This window comes from Mustela lutreola, chromosome 1 (assembly GCF_030435805.1).
Source record: "Mustela lutreola isolate mMusLut2 chromosome 1, mMusLut2.pri, whole genome shotgun sequence".
Classification (NCBI taxonomy): Eukaryota; Metazoa; Chordata; class Mammalia; order Carnivora; family Mustelidae; genus Mustela; species Mustela lutreola.
Window position 1 is genome coordinate 277,334,480 of NC_081290.1, and position 15,182 is coordinate 277,349,661.

Below are 15,182 nucleotides of genomic sequence, written 5' to 3' on the forward strand. Positions count from 1 at the left end.
GAACGGGGGCGGGCGCGGCGTCGCGAGCCGCATGAATGAGAGAAACGTGCCCCGCGCGAGGCGTCGCGCGCGCCCGGGACAGGGAGCCAATGGGAACGCTGGGAGGGCTCGAGACCCGGCGCTGAGGGCAACGGCCGCGCGCCGGCTCGAAGACGAGCGTCGCCGGGCGGGAGCGCGCGTAGCTGGGCGGGCGTGGAGCGTGCGGGGGCCGCGCGCGGCCTCTCAGAGGCCGGACGGCACTGCCGGGAGGCGGCGGCGACAACGACGGCGGCAGTGACGGGAATCGCGCCGGGGGTGAGTACCGGGGACACCGGCCCCTGCGGAACCGGAAGTGCCGGGCCACTGAGGTGGGAGGGGAGTGTGACCTCTAGGGAAGGGGGACCGAGGAGGGGGGAGGTGGTTTGAGGCCCCATTCCTCCCCCGGGCCGGGTCATCCAACTGCGGCGGGACCCGTGGGCCCCGGAAACGGACGACGAGTAGAGGCCGGGGATCCGCGGCCACCGGGGCTCTGAACGGGTTAGTGCCCGGCCGCCCGGTCCTGGCTCCGGACCTCCGCGCCTGGCGCCCGGCCGCCGCCCCTTCCGCCCCCGGCCCTGCGCCCCCGGGCTCTGCCGTCTCTCGCAGCCTCAGTGGGCCCTACCGCCGCGGATTCCGTCTTCTCGGTCTTAGCCAACTCTGCCCCAAATGGTGATTCTCCCTGCCCCAGCCCCGGGGTGGGGACGGGGTGCTGGTCCCTTTTTACCTCCCCGCATTTCAGGTCCCTTGCCCCCTTCTGCTGATACTTATTTTGGCTCAAGCCTCATCCTGTTACCTGTTCTCTCCCATCTTTCCGTTTCCTCCCTACCCCCCACCAGCTGGGTGCTCCGTGCTTTTAGTACTTTGTACTTTTTGCCAGTGGAGCTCGAATGCGTTTGCCAGTATTTTACCTATAGGAATGTCTTTGTGGGACATGGAGGTGGAAAGTGTTTTACCCACTTGGGCAAATGAAAACACGCTAATGAGAAGTAAGAAAGTGACTTAAAAGTTATGGAAAGAGGTGTAGGATCGGATACGTGTTATACCCTAGACCATTTTTTGTTTTGGATTTTTCACTTCCTGGTTAATGCCATCTTGACTAGGTTGATTTTGTATCATCTCCCTATCCTTTTATCCCAGTATCCCTCGTCCTCTGTCAGATCTCTTCATATTGCTCATTATCGCTCATTCTTAAAGACTCACCTAGTGCTTATAAGAATTGTGCTGCCATGTACTTGGCTTCTTCCGTATGTAATAACACCCTTATTAAACTTCTGCTTGACTCCAGCCAACATCTTGACATGTGGATTATTCATGATACCTTGACTACTTTGTATTCAGGTTTACTGTATTGCAGTGTTACCCTACTTTTTTTCAACAAATTATAATTTCTGTTATCAGTGGTACTGCTGTTCCCCGTTCACCCTGGTACCTACTTGTATTAAACATTTATACCATATGATCTGTAGTTTGTTTTCTGTGTGCGTATTTTTATTCCATTGGTTACTTTGTATCTGAATATGTCATACACATTCTTGTACACCTTTCTCATATGTGATGAACCATACTCACCCTGCAGTCTCCTCCCTACTGCCCACAGCACATTTTTGTCCTTAGACTTGGTACGTCTTTATTATACCCAATAAATTGTTCTATTTTTGTTTTCTGTCTTCTAATGTATCTTCCCTAAACATTTCAAATGTTGATCACTTTTGTTTCACAGTATGGTATGCCCCAGATTGCATGGCTTTTAATGATGCTGCATTACTATGGCAATATTAACCCACGTGACTTTTTTCCTGTCAGAAAATATGATCTGAAATAATATATGGTGTCTTTTTTTTTTTTTTTTTTAAAAGATTTATTCCTTTGACATCGAGAGAGTGAATACAAGCAGGGGGATGTGGGAGAGGGAGAGGCAGGCTTTCTGCTGAGCAGGGAGCCTAATTCGGTGTCAGGCTCTATCCTGGGATCACGACCTGAGCCGAAGGCAGATGCTCAGTAACTGAGCCACCCAGGGGCCCCTAATATACAGTGTCTAAATGATTTTACTTACTCTAGATAAAACTGAAGCAGTGTAGCTGTACATCTTCTCTACTCTTTCGGGTTTTGAGGGGAAAATTTATTTTACTAGTTAGTATTGCCCACAAACCCAAGAATTTGCTTCTCATTGTTCACAAAGTTACTTAGGCCTAAATTGAGAAGGTTGAACTTTGATTACTATAGAAACTGCGTGTTAAATAATCATAAAATCAGGCGCTAGAGGGGGTTTATCTTTTTTAGGCCTTTCAGAATTTCTTGTACTCTCTGAGTGTTCACTCTCTTCTAATATTGCTGTTTGGCCCTCTAATGCTTTGTTTTTTTAAGGAGAGAAACAGTGCATCTTGAAGGAAGGTATCTTTGCCTTCCATGCTACAGGTTAAGAGAGGAAGTGATGAATTCCAGGGCACATTTTTATTTCACTGTTTGAATCTTCCAACGTAGCAATTTCTGCCATTGGTATTAAGGGAAATACTGAACTGCTTGGGTCAAATGAACTTTTATTTTTATTTATTTTATTTTTTATTTTTTTAAAGATTGTATTTATTTATTTGACAGACAGAAATCACAAGTAGGCAGAGAGGCAGGCAGAGAGAGAGGAGGAAGCAGGCCCTCCGAGGAGCAGAGAGCCTGTTGCGGGGCTCCATCCCAGGACCCCGGGATCATGACCTGAGTGGAAGGCTTTAACCCGCTGAGCCACCCAGACGCCCCTGAATTTTTATTTTTAAATTCTAACTGAAGTAAAATTTTTGGTCTGCAGATTCCGAGATGCAGTCACTGGGCAAGTAGTGTAGTGGATGAGAAAGTGGTAGAATGGCTTTGTGTTGGCAGAGGGGCATGTGAACTCTGGTTCTTAAACTGACTGCTCAAGTGATTAAGTAGAATGGCCTCAGGCATTCTCTAGCCTTCAATTTTATGGAGTGGGATAAGGGACTGTGTCACCAGATAATGTGAGTTAAGTGCTTTGAGATCACTAGATGAAAAGCATCCTATAAAATCCAAAGTGTTACTTGGCTACTACAGTCAACAGAAATAATTGTTACTCTTAGTCATATGGGGAATGTGAGGGTCAGTTGACTTCTGATAGGCCAGTGTAGAAATAAATTGTTGAATTGGGAAGAAAAGGACCAGCCCCTATGATTGACTCAGTTTCTTAGAGAGAGCAGCTCACCTTTCAGTTCAAGGACAGTTCTTACCAGATGCTTTCATGGGCTATTCCAGCAAACCAGAAACTCAGCTTTTGCCTCTTCAGGGTTATAACTAAAAAGCATAGAGAGATAAGAGACAGAGACATGCACAGAAAGGAAATGAGACATACTGTCCTAATTTTGAGGTTACTTTTTTCTTTTTTCATTGTTGCAATAAATACTCTCTTTGTCCAAAGAGAAATCTCTTTTCTAGGACTGTCCTTCACTGCTATGCCCTTGTTTGTTTTTAGATTTTGATATTCTTGATATTTGTTACTGCCCATTTGTGTCAGGTGAGATGTACCCTATATAAGAGAGCTAGTTCTTTGATGACCTCAGGCCAGGTGAAACCATGTTCTTCTCTTTCCAGTATGAACAGCACTTAGAAGAGTGAAGGATTCTGAATCCATTGTTCTCCCAATTCAGAATCCTTTCCCACATGCACATAAGTGAAGTGTATGCCATAAAATGGCACTTTTTTTTTTTTACAGAGTAGCCTGTGGGGTGTTAGCCTTGATGTTCTTAAGAAATCCTCTGAAAGAATTTATCTGACTAAGATATCTGTGTTATTTTTTTTTTCCCAGGTGAGGCACTGTAACCCCATTGAATTCTGCATCTAGAAAGCCCAAGACTGAAGAAGAAAGATCAAAGACATTGACTAACCTGGAAATAGGGACCTCTTTGGAACTTTGCTTTTATCCACAGTACCCTTTTAGAGCTATCATTGAGTGGAATTGATTTCTTCTTATTTTGCTACTATTGGGAAGAACATGGCTTCAGGGATTTTACGTTTCTCTTTAGTTTTGCATGAACTCTATAGGAAACGGAGCCCTTAAAGGGTTTGGGAATAACAAGAAGAGATTGAAGACAGACAAGCCTGCTCGTGTTCTCTCTGTTTTCCCTCCCCCTTCGAAGAAAAGGATTTACAACTCAACCTTGTAACAGCTGCTGCCCAGCTTTAGCCATCAAGAGAAAACAAATAAAATTAAACCACCATTGCCAGACTACAGGCCTTGAAGTCAAGGTGTGGGAGTGGTGGCATTGAGAAAACTGCCTAAAAGGGACGAGGACTACAGTAAACACCTGTTTAAAACTGGAAGGGGCCTCAGGTTCCCTTTTGGATTAAAATAGAAACACAGGGCACACCTCTTAGGTGCAGCTCACATCTGGTGGAGTGTGTTGGTCGTGGAGGTGCTAGAGTGTCTCCTCAGAAGAATTTTTCCTTGCCCCTGTGCTCTCCCCTACCCTAATACCCACCCCTGCTTGCCCTTTGAAGACTTGCTCCATCCATGAGCTTTTCCCTGATCTGTCTGACGGCCCATGTTCTCCACCTGCAACCGTTTGCATGTGTACAGCCTACTGTTCGTCTCCAGTTTTTAAACTGTACAAGTTGTGTTTCTTAATCTCTCCCTCTTGCCTTGTTCTGGGGAGGTGGTTATTCATCATTTGGAATCACCTTTCCCCCTCCCATGTGCTTTCCTTCATTTGAGATCTTTTGACCTTTTGTTTTCCTTGGGAGGGGGAAGGGTGATAATTTTAAATTTCTGTTTCCCTGGTTTCCTTCTGTACTCTTTTTCTCCGTTGTTTCCCTCCTCCCGTTTTCTTGTCTGTTCTGCCGCTGTGTGGGCCTGGGCTATGCGGCAGGGCAGACCTTCCATCAGAGCTCCAACATGCCCGCAGAGTCTGGAAAGAGATTCAAGCCCAGCAAGTATGTTCCAGTCTCAGCAGCCGCCATCTTCTTAGTGGGAGCCACAACCCTCTTCTTTGCCTTTACGTGAGTTTTCTCCCAGTGGTGGCATTTGGGGGGCTCCATGGGGGAGGTGAGGGGTGTTTTTGTCACGTGAGTTTTGCTAGTTTCTCGCCACGTGCCTGGGCATCTTGTTGTTGGATAGAGGCAACAACACATCTCAGAGATGTGGTTAAGCACAGGGAGGAAAAGCTTACCCTGTCAGCCTTGTTAGAAATTTTACTCTGTTGAATCCTCTCCTTTTCCCTGCCTCCCTTCCTTGGGAATCACAGATGTCTTTGTATTTCCCTACCCAGCTCTCCATCATGAGATCGTGAACTAGGAAGGAGGTAGGAGGAAACCACCAGAGAGGCTTGAAGCAGCTTAAGCAATTGGTTCTGTGAAAGAAAGAACTAGACGAGAGGTTTTTCAGATAGTAATGGCTTTTCCGCAGGATGTCTGGAGCTGAGTGTACTGGAGAATTGCAAAATTGATTTAAGAGATGTACCAAGGAGGCAGCTGGGCTTTTCCTGTTGCTCAGATGGTTTTCTCTGCACTCTTAAGGGCCAAAGCCTGGACCTGCAAAGGCCACTGGGAAAGTGCAGATTTTATTTAGGAAAAATCCTGGTAGGCTGCCTTCCCATCCCTTCCTGCCGAAGGGATGGCGGTCATTCCTGCATTCCCTGGTCCTGTTTCGAAAAGCGGTTGCCACCAAAGGGTTTCCTGCTTTGGATATTCAGACTTTGTTCCTCTCCTGCTCACTGGAGAAGACTGATTTATCTTTCCTCTTCACACAGTATTTTAGCTGCCGACCACCTGGCTGGCCTCTTTGCCGTTACCTGTTTATGAATTAACACGTAGCAGGCTTCTGAGCCTTAAACTGTTGAGTCACTGAGTCAGTGTCCTAGTTGTAGCTCTTGGAACAGTCCGAGCATGCTAGATTTTCTGGGGAGTTCACTCTGCCGTGATTTTGGGCTCAGACCTAATTGTGAGGTGCTGTTTAGAGCAATGGGAGGTTGCTGGGAAGAGGAAGGAAATGGATTGAAGTGGTAGGGAGTAACAATGGTCTGGACTCACTGAAGGATGAATGAAGCAGGAGTTTCTGGGAAGGGGGCAGTTACTAGTATGGGGAGAAATCTAAGAACTGATACTAAGTCTGAGTAGGGGAAGAAACTTCTCTTCCCCCCAAATTGAGCTTCGGGTATCAAAAGGTATTCTAAAAGATTTGGATTGTTTGGCCAGTAGAGTCAGCGAAGTAATAGTGTTTTTCTGTTTAGTTTTTAAGCAAGGGAAAAAAATGAATCTCTTATCTAAGGTATGAACATCATCCTGCTTTTTATGTGTTCGTCTGGAGGGTAGAGGCCATGGATTCTTTGGCCGCCAGCTCTCCAGCCTGAGCATGCCTGTTGAGTCCCTCAAGGGTCTAATGCAGCCCTACTCTTCTTCTTTCTTCTTTATCTGACTTTTCCTCATAATTTTTTTCTTCTGCTTAAATTCAGCGTGCTTAGTGTTCTGTCCTTCTTCATGTATTGACTGTCACTAAGGAGTTATGAATCTTCAGTCTTAGACTTGTTTTGGTTTCTGCTATTATGGCCAGTAAATAGAATCACCTTTTTTTTTTTTAAGATTTTTAAGTAATGTCTACACCCAGTGTGGGGCTTGAACTCATGACTCCGAGGTTAAGAGTTGTATGATCTAGCAATTGATTGAGCCAGGCGGCCCTAGAATCAGAATTTTAACCAAGGGACGGTTATATGGGGTCTTTGGATCCTTGTAGCAGCTGTGGTGCTGTGTCAGGAGGGTAGAGGGTATGGCACCACACCAGGTTGATACCCTTAGGCCTGCTTGATTGAGGAGGGTCTGTTTTCCTTCAAAAGGCAAGGCCGTCGGGAAGCTAGGAAATGCAGGAGGCCTGACTGAGCAGTCTCTCTTTCGGCCCATCTGTTCTTGAGAAGGAGCAAGCAGAATCGTTGTTCTTATTTTGTTAATCTGAAGCCATCGAAGTGCGTGGCTGGTTATACCAGTTTCACCACAAAGAGTTGTCCTGACATAGGCATTTTCTCGACAGATAGTTGAAGCTATTTAACCTACTTTCTCATTCCCTGATGCCAGAGAAATAGGGGCCCTCCTTATTCATGGTCTCTCAGCCCCAGGAAAAAGAACAGTAATGGACTTTGGAATCACTGCCTCTAATCAGAAGTTAGAAAATCAAGTCATAGCTAGAGTTCCCCCTGGCAGTTTCCTCAGGGCCAGTTTCTGGGCTCTTTTCCTCCTCGATTCTCCCCTGCGCATCTCCTGGAGATAAACACCCTCCTGATCTTCTATCACCTGGCTCTTGGTACCTGTGAAATTCTCATCTCTTCCTTTACATCTGACCTTAGCAATTCTTCTAGAAGTATATATCTGGGCTGAGCTGCCACTGTTGTCAAAAATTGTTCCCCCCACAGATTATATCCTTTTTGAGGTTCAGTTCCTTGCAGGGACCCCCTAAATATTTAATTTATATTTAAAATATAAATTTAAATATAAATTATAGTTTTATAATTTAAAACTATATACAACCTAAAAAAGAGTTTCTGGTTTCAAATAGATGAGAAGAAGCCTCTCTTTTGTTTGTTTCATTGGTTAGTTTTTTTAAGATTTTATTTTTAAGTAATCTCTACCCTCAGCGTGGGGCTCCAGATTTTACAACCCCAAGATCTCGAGTTAGGTGCTCTACCGCCTGAGCCAGTCAAGTGCCCTAGAGGGAGGCTGTCTTTGAGCCACCTCCGGTTTGGGGCCCTGAATCTGTAACTCTTGTCATCCTCCTGTTCTCTTCACCCGGCTGTAACTGTTCTTACCACAGTCTTTAAGTCCCAGTTGGGAACAGCTTTGGGACCTCGAGGACTGAGAGTAGGAGAGAGAGTCCTTTTCAGTTGGCAGACATAATTAGTGAAGCCATGTAGGGTTCAACTCATTAGGAACAATTTACCCTTGGTGTTTCTCTGGTAGGTAGGGAAAGCTGTGAGCAGAAATTATCAGCTGGGTTTGGTCGCCAAAAGGTTATCTGCCCTGGGGAAGCTTGAGTAGAACAGTTGAGGCCTTCCCTCCAGAACCCTGATCTCTTCCGTTCGTTCATTTTGTCCTGTACCAAAACTAAGTGGGAGAGTTCTTGGGGATTCTGTTTTAATTTTCCATTTTCACTGTTGGGGAAGGAGAGTGTCTGCTAAAGTAACCTTCTTCCTCCTGATTAGATCCTACACCCTGTGTTTTAAGATAACGGGCCTGGATCCTCATCTGTCTTAGTTTAGTCCCCTTTTGTGATTGGCAAGGGTAGGGGGCAGTGCTAAGTAACAGCAATCAGCACTGTTGGGGGTCAGGAGACTAATTTTGGTAAAGTCTGTTAACCTTTGTGAGTCTGCTCATTGTAAAATGAGAGGGTTGACCGAGAGTAGTTTATTTGAGCACAGTGACCCCTTTTCCAATGAGATCTTCGGTGGAACCCCAGTGTGTAAAACATGAGAGGAGGGCTGCTCTGGGTCAACTGAGGCTGGTGTGTAGAGCCCCAGCCATTTGGTTTCTCTCCTCTTTGCCTCCTCGGGGACCCCTGCGTCTTTCTTAGAGTTCCCAGCAGTGCCATTTGAAATAAATCACTGAACTGCCTCCCTAAAATCTCCTTGAGCTCTCAGTTGAGTCAACCAGTGTCTCATTGTGTATAGTTGTGAAGTTGGTAGGGAGGGCACAGCCCTAAAATCTCTGCTGCAAGCCGTCCTCTACGGGCAGGATAGAAGTCAGGGTTGTCCAGAAATCCAGGATGGTCTTTCCAGTCTGTGAAAGAGCTTCTTTTCACTTTCTGCCTCTGGCCCTTCCCAACCCTTTACCCACAGAGTTGGGTAACCTTAGTGCCTCTCCCTCTGGTCCTTTTTTTCTTGACTGCAGAAGTGCTAGCACCTGATTTGAGTGGGAGCAGCCTCGTGATTTAGGGCATTAATTGAACAGTGGATGTTCCTTTTACTTCCCACGTTGTTTTTTCATCCAGGAATAAGTGCCCAAGTCCTACATCTTGTACTCAGCTGCTTGAAAGTGTGCGTAAGACACGACCAATCAGGTATCTTAGGGAGAAACTTACCCACCTGAGAGGGGAAAATTTTTTTCCCCATGGAATCTTGAGGATCTCCAGGGGCAGGAAGTGGGCTGTTCATTCCAGCCTTTCCTCATCCATAAGAAACACTAGCCATAGAGTCAAACTATGTGTTAGGCATGGGTGGAAGGCTTAGACCTATTCTTTAGGAGCTTAGCGCCTCTGTTTTAAGTGATCTTGAATTTCTAGTACCTCACATAGGGAAGGTGGAATTAGGGATGAAGGTGGAACTGGAGTGATGATGATGATGGTGCTAGTTATTAAGATATTGGGGGGACGCATGTCTTCTATGCAGTGAATGCTCAGTATTAAGCTAGCTGGTTTAAAAAGAATTCTAGGAAAATAAATAAATAAAAATAAAAAGATTTCTAGGATTTTTTCAGATACCTTCTCCTGCATTCTCCTATCTGTATTATGTAGCTGAAGTAACAAGATTGGAGAGTTCTCTGTAGATTACCTAAGGCTACATAGCAAAGCATTGATTGAGATGGGATTAAGATCCAAAGCTTCTTGACTCCTACTTTTTCTTACCAGCAGCTTAACCATTTTTTGTAATAGAAGTGTTGGAGAGGGCCAGGAAACAGATTGTTCAGGACTGTGGGTGTTTTTTTAAGTTTATTTATTTTTTTAAGTCATCCCACACCCAGCGTAGGGCTTGAACTCACAACCCTGAGATCAAGAGTTGCATGCTTTTCTGACTGAACCAACTAGGTGCCCCAGGAGTGTAGGTATTGAAACCCATTCTGTCTGAAAACAGAAGTGCTGGATGGGGGTGCAGAAGAACCTGTTCTTCCTGGGTTGGTATAGGTCTGGGAGTCTCATCAGTGAGTCAGCCAGCCTTCTGGGCTCCGGCCACTCCCTTTGCTTTGGAGCTCTGTGATTATTGCCATAGGCTGAGGACCAGCCCTAACAACTCCTCCTCAGCCCAGGCCTCATCTCCTTCCTTCAAAGGCAGCAGATTCAGACAGGCCACTTGGAGTGGTCACGTAGGAATTTGGCAAAGTACTGTAGCAACAGCAAGCCTCTCCAAGCCAAGTAGTATATGGGATGTGGCAGGAGCAGGCTCTGCTGCTTCTCGTCTCTCCTTGGTGGAGTGTTCCATCAGCTAGAGTGTGAAGGTTGGACAGTGGGTCCTTGATTTCAATCAAGGGGCAGAGGCTGCCTGGGAAGTGGAGTTATTTACATCATTTCTAGATGCCAGCTACTCTAGGCTTTATTTTGGCAACAGAAACTGAAACTGGATAGATTGTAGGATTTCACGCGCTTCAGCTGGGATGAGTCGCTATCAGGAATGTTACCGGAGTGGACCTCCCGGCTGCCTCAGTTGGTGGAGCATGCGACTCTTGATTTCAGGGGCATGCGTTCGAGCCCCACGTTGGGTGTAGAGATCACTTTGAAATCTTTGGGGGTGGGGAGAAGATTGCAGGGGTGATGTTCGTTATCCAGGGATGGGTGGGTGGCAGCGTACCCAAGAAATTAGGTGATTTTCTTCATTTGGAAATGGAAAAACTGAAGAAAAAATGGCATCAGAAAGACTGCTGTCTGTGCCTGCAAGGGGCTGACATCTCATACTCTGACCTTAGCTCCCTTCAGAGATCGAGCAACCTTTAGTCTGTTGGAAGCTCGAGAGGCCACTGTAACTACAGTCGTCAGTTCTAGGAACGAGACGTTTAAATCATGGGCACCTCAGTGTTCTAAGGATTTAATTTCTTCTTCCCTTCTAATTATCTTCCCAGGCTGTAGGAGTCAAGTGAGTCACCCTTTCTCCTCTTCCCCTGGCGGAAGTCAGAGCAAGACAGCTAAGCGCCAGGGAGGGGCTCTGACCTGGATGACTGGTTTTTAGTTTCTGTCCCTCCCTCCCAAGGAACCTGGGAGGTCAGCCTTTGGGTGGGACTCTGTAAGGGCTCATCTTGCTTGTATTCCTCCCCAAACCCTGCCTGAGTATGGGGACATATTTTCTGAACCAGAGAACCCCCTAGAGGAAGAGGCTTCCCTGGGAGATGTGGATAGAGGAAAATGAGGGCTGTGACTCAGGGTCCGTTTTCCCTTGAAATCAGTGCCTGCACCTCGCTTCATTATTTCGTTTCCCAATTACGTACTCACCTACCCAGAGAAGCAAAGAGTTGGTATTTACTATCTAAAAAGCCTACTACATGATAAATATGCACTTATTTTTTTTTTAAATGTATGTTAAATTTGAATAAGTAGACGGAGGTGGTGAAGACCTGTGAGATGCTTTGTGACAATCAGTTTTGCGTCTTACTCTGATTAAGGAGCTCAATTCCTATGAATTCCTCACATCTCAAATCACCATTCAGGGCTGTGCTTCTTGTTTTGATGGAGACAGATCTCTCAACAGAATCCAGGACTACTGTGGATTAATTCTCCAGACTCGTTTGCTGTTTTGTTCTCCTGGCCCCTTCTTTCAGTGAACTCTTCCTTTCCTTCTGGCTGGTCCAGATAGAGGGGACAAGAACAGATGCTGTCCTCATTCTGGAGATTAAGTTCTCAGCCACAAAGCAGATTAGGGTATTTAGCCGCTGTCTTGCAAGGGGAAGTTCTTCGTGAGCTGAGGTAGGAGACCACGCATTTGATAGTACTGACAAAGCGACCAGCACATCAGATGTTCTTCTGAAATTTCCACCTCGCAGGAAATCAGCAGAAAGGAAGGGTTCTTACAGCATTCCTACTTATGAGCTCATATCCTGAGAGGAATGGAGTTTAATCATGGACTAGGGCACCCTTCTCTTTTTTAGGGGGTTGTCAAAGAAAAGTTATCTAAAGCATATCTCTTGATTTGGACCCTATGGAATATTGGATATGTTTGGCCAGTTTCTTTTTCCTATAGGATTTAGGGCTGATTTGGTCTGCTCTCTCCTTTTTTTTCTCTCCCCTACTCTTCTATATCATTTATAGACCTCAAGGGGTCTCGTTCTATGTCCTGATACCCATAGGTATCTCTGAGTGGTCCCCCTCCCCGCTTGAGAACTGGCTTTTAGTTGAATAAAACTCTCAGGAATATCTGGTACAGTGAAGAAATTTTAGGCAGTTAAGAGTGGTTGAAAGCCAGCTGGGAAGAGGGAAGGGGAGCCAGAGAGGCAGGTGGTATCCCATGCTTTGCGCCTGTGTGCAGGTCAGTGGGGCATGGCTGAGATCCAGCAGCCTCAGCCTTTGCAAGAAAAGGGAATGTAGCTGGCGTCAGTTACATACTCAGTCCCTCATTCTTGTGCCTGCTTAAAAGGAGATAAGGACAGGTTCCAAAATGTGGAAAGATCTGCAGGGGGAGAGTGAATGGGAAGAACACAGACCTTTAGTACAAGGGGTTATGGTAGGAGGGATTCTGAGCCTCGTACCTTGATCTAAAACGAGCATTTCTATGGGAAAACTAGACCCACTTGTGAAGGATGAAGATAATTTGGGACAGCGGAGGTGAAGCACACATGATGTATCAGTATGGGGGTTAAACCTTTCAGGTTTTTATATGGTTGGTGTCCCAAGTTTTAGGGGCAGCCCCTCATTTTCTTTATTATCTGTGCAGCTGTCCAGGACTAAGCCTCTCTGTGTCACCTGCAGTGCCCATCTACAATGCGATTGTTTTTCTCTTTGTGCTGGCCAACTTCAGCATGGCCACCTTCATGGACCCAGGGATTTTCCCTCGAGGTAAGATCTCCTTCTCCTCTCTTGGAAATTCCTCAACTACCTTTGAAAAATAATGGTTTCTGGACATAGGCATTTAGTCCTGGGCCTTAGGACTCTGAGGGTTTTGGAATACGTCAATAGTCTAATGATGAAAAGTGGGTCAGAGTCTTCCAGAATAGGTGCCATAACTTCTAGTCCTGTTCATTCACTTTGGGTCAACTTTTGATTTTCAGTTACTCATTCAGCGGGGATTCATTTTGAACATATGAATCCCCAGGCACAGTAATAATCTAGGATGAAGGGTCGACAGTTACAGCAGGTGGTGTGAACCGTGGTGAAGGCATGAAAAAAGTTATTTGAGGCCGTAGGAAAGGGTGCACTTACATCTGCCCCAGGAAATGGGGGCAGTGCTGCAAAGAGGAGGCAGGAAGGATGTCAGGTGAAGGATGGCAGGGAAGCACATTCTAGCTCCAGGAAGCAGCATGTGCCACAAATGCCGAGCTCAGTGGGGTGGAAGATCAAGCACATAGCGGGGCCAGAAGAGGTAGGAGGTGAATGAGAGCCAAATTGTCAAAGACTATGTGCTAAATTAAATAGGTTATATTTCTTCATTTGGACAGCAAGAGGTGTTTAATTGGAAGAGTCATGGGCTCAGATTTCTTTTTACAAAAATAATTCTTGAAGTAAATACAGATACTTTTTGGGAGGCTATTGCCACAATGTAGACCGCATGAGAACTTGAATTCAAGGCTGGATTTAGAGATTTTTCCCTGCAGAATCAACACGTTTCTTCTTCTTCTTTTTTTTTTTTTTTTGAATCAACACATTTCTTCATGACCATTTGTTTATTGGAGGAGAGCGAGAGAGTGAAGGAATTGTCTAGGGTAGTCCCAAGGCTCCTAACTTGAGATAAGTTGGATGCTGATTTTTAAAAACCAAGATAGGAGTTACAGGAATGTTGAACATGTTTAGGGGGAAGATAGCCTCTTATACACGTTCAACTTGAGATAGTATGTTTATTCAGATAGAGTTCCCCACTGGCCGATTGAGTAGTCAGACTCAGAGACTTTGATCTCAGAGGCTTCAGCCATGTGGTGTTTGTAGCCAACAGGAGTAAGATTGTCTGCAGAAAGTAGACGAAGATTAGGAATGAACCAAGGTCAGATCTAACGAGCACTGGCATTTTAATAATGAGCAGAGGAGAAGAGGAGGAGGAGCCATTGGAGAGGGATTGGGCAACAGAGGTCAGTAGGAGAAGAAACTGGACAAAGTGGGAATTAAGGAAGGTTCATGAAGTTCATGATGGTTGGCAGTATCAGAAATTAGATCCAGTAGTTTGAAAACTCAGAATTGCTTATCATTTTGGTAACTAAGGAATTTAAGATCTTGGCAGGGATAGTTCTTATAGTGTGTTTAGGTATGTATGTTAAATTAGCAAATGCAGTTAAATTAGCAAAACTGATGTTTTGGAAGGCAGTGAATGGGCAGTGAGGAAACAGAGCCGGTGAGTGTTGAGATTACTCTTTCAAGAAGTTAAGGAGAGAGGGCAGAAGATGGAATGTCTTAGGGGAGAGAGCGAGCTTTGATTTATTTTTGTTTTTGTTTTTGTGATAGAGAAAATTAAAGCACTCTGATAGAATGAGGTGGAGGAACTGGAGAAGAGAAGGAAGTTGGAACTGGAAAGGGGAATAATAGAAGAATTACCTTACAGAGGGAGGATGTGGTTTCCTCATGCATGTTGGAAGGGTTAAGCTTAGAGAAGAAGTAGGCTGTTCTGGCAGAGGAGAGGAGGTAAAAGTCAGGAACCGTCATTAGATTTAGAGAGAGGTTGATTCTGGTAACCAATGTTTCTCTTCACCTGTGAAGTTAACTTGCAAGGATGAGACTCAAATTGGGAAGAAGTCTTTGGAGAGAATGAGGTTTTCCTGAGATCATTGTGCTCACAAAGCCTGTATCACTGTGCTTTATTTGTGACTTCTGTCTCAAAGATTAGTTGAACCTAAGGAACTTGTAGTCTCTAGCGCCAAGGAGGGCTATTTTTTTTTTTAAGATTTTATTTATGTATTTGACAGAGCTCACAAGTAGGCAGAGAGGCAGGCAGAGAGAGAGCCCGATGTGGGGCTCTATCCCAGGACCCTGGAAACATGACCTGAACTGAAGGCAGAAATTTTAACCCACTGAGCCACCCAGGTGCCCCAGGAGGGCTATTTTTTAAAAAATACTTTATTTATTTATTTGACACCCAGAGAGTGAGAGAGCACAAGCCAGGGGGAGCAGCAGGCAGAGGGAGAGGCAAATGCAGACTCCTCACTGAGCAAGGAGCCTGACACGGGGCTCGATCCCAGGACCCTGGGATCATGACCTGAGCCAAAGGCAGATCCTCAACCAACTGAGCCACCCAGGCACCTCAAGGAGGGCTTTCTTAATGACACTTTAATGTCTATAAAATATTTAT

General features: G+C 45.5%; 1 protein-coding gene across 1 annotated transcript in view; it reads left to right on the plus strand.

Annotated features, from left to right (window-relative positions):
* ZDHHC5 (zinc finger DHHC-type palmitoyltransferase 5) overlaps window positions 1–15,182 on the plus strand; it is a 26,771-nt gene continuing 11,589 nt past the window's right edge. Inside the window, exons 1-3 of the mRNA XM_059142787.1 lie at window positions 1–294; window positions 3,827–5,016; window positions 12,627–12,748. Of these exons, the coding sequence (XP_058998770.1) occupies window positions 4,913–5,016; window positions 12,627–12,748 (226 nt within the window). The 5' untranslated portion in view covers window positions 1–294; window positions 3,827–4,912. The remainder of the gene's footprint in view (window positions 295–3,826; window positions 5,017–12,626; window positions 12,749–15,182) is intronic.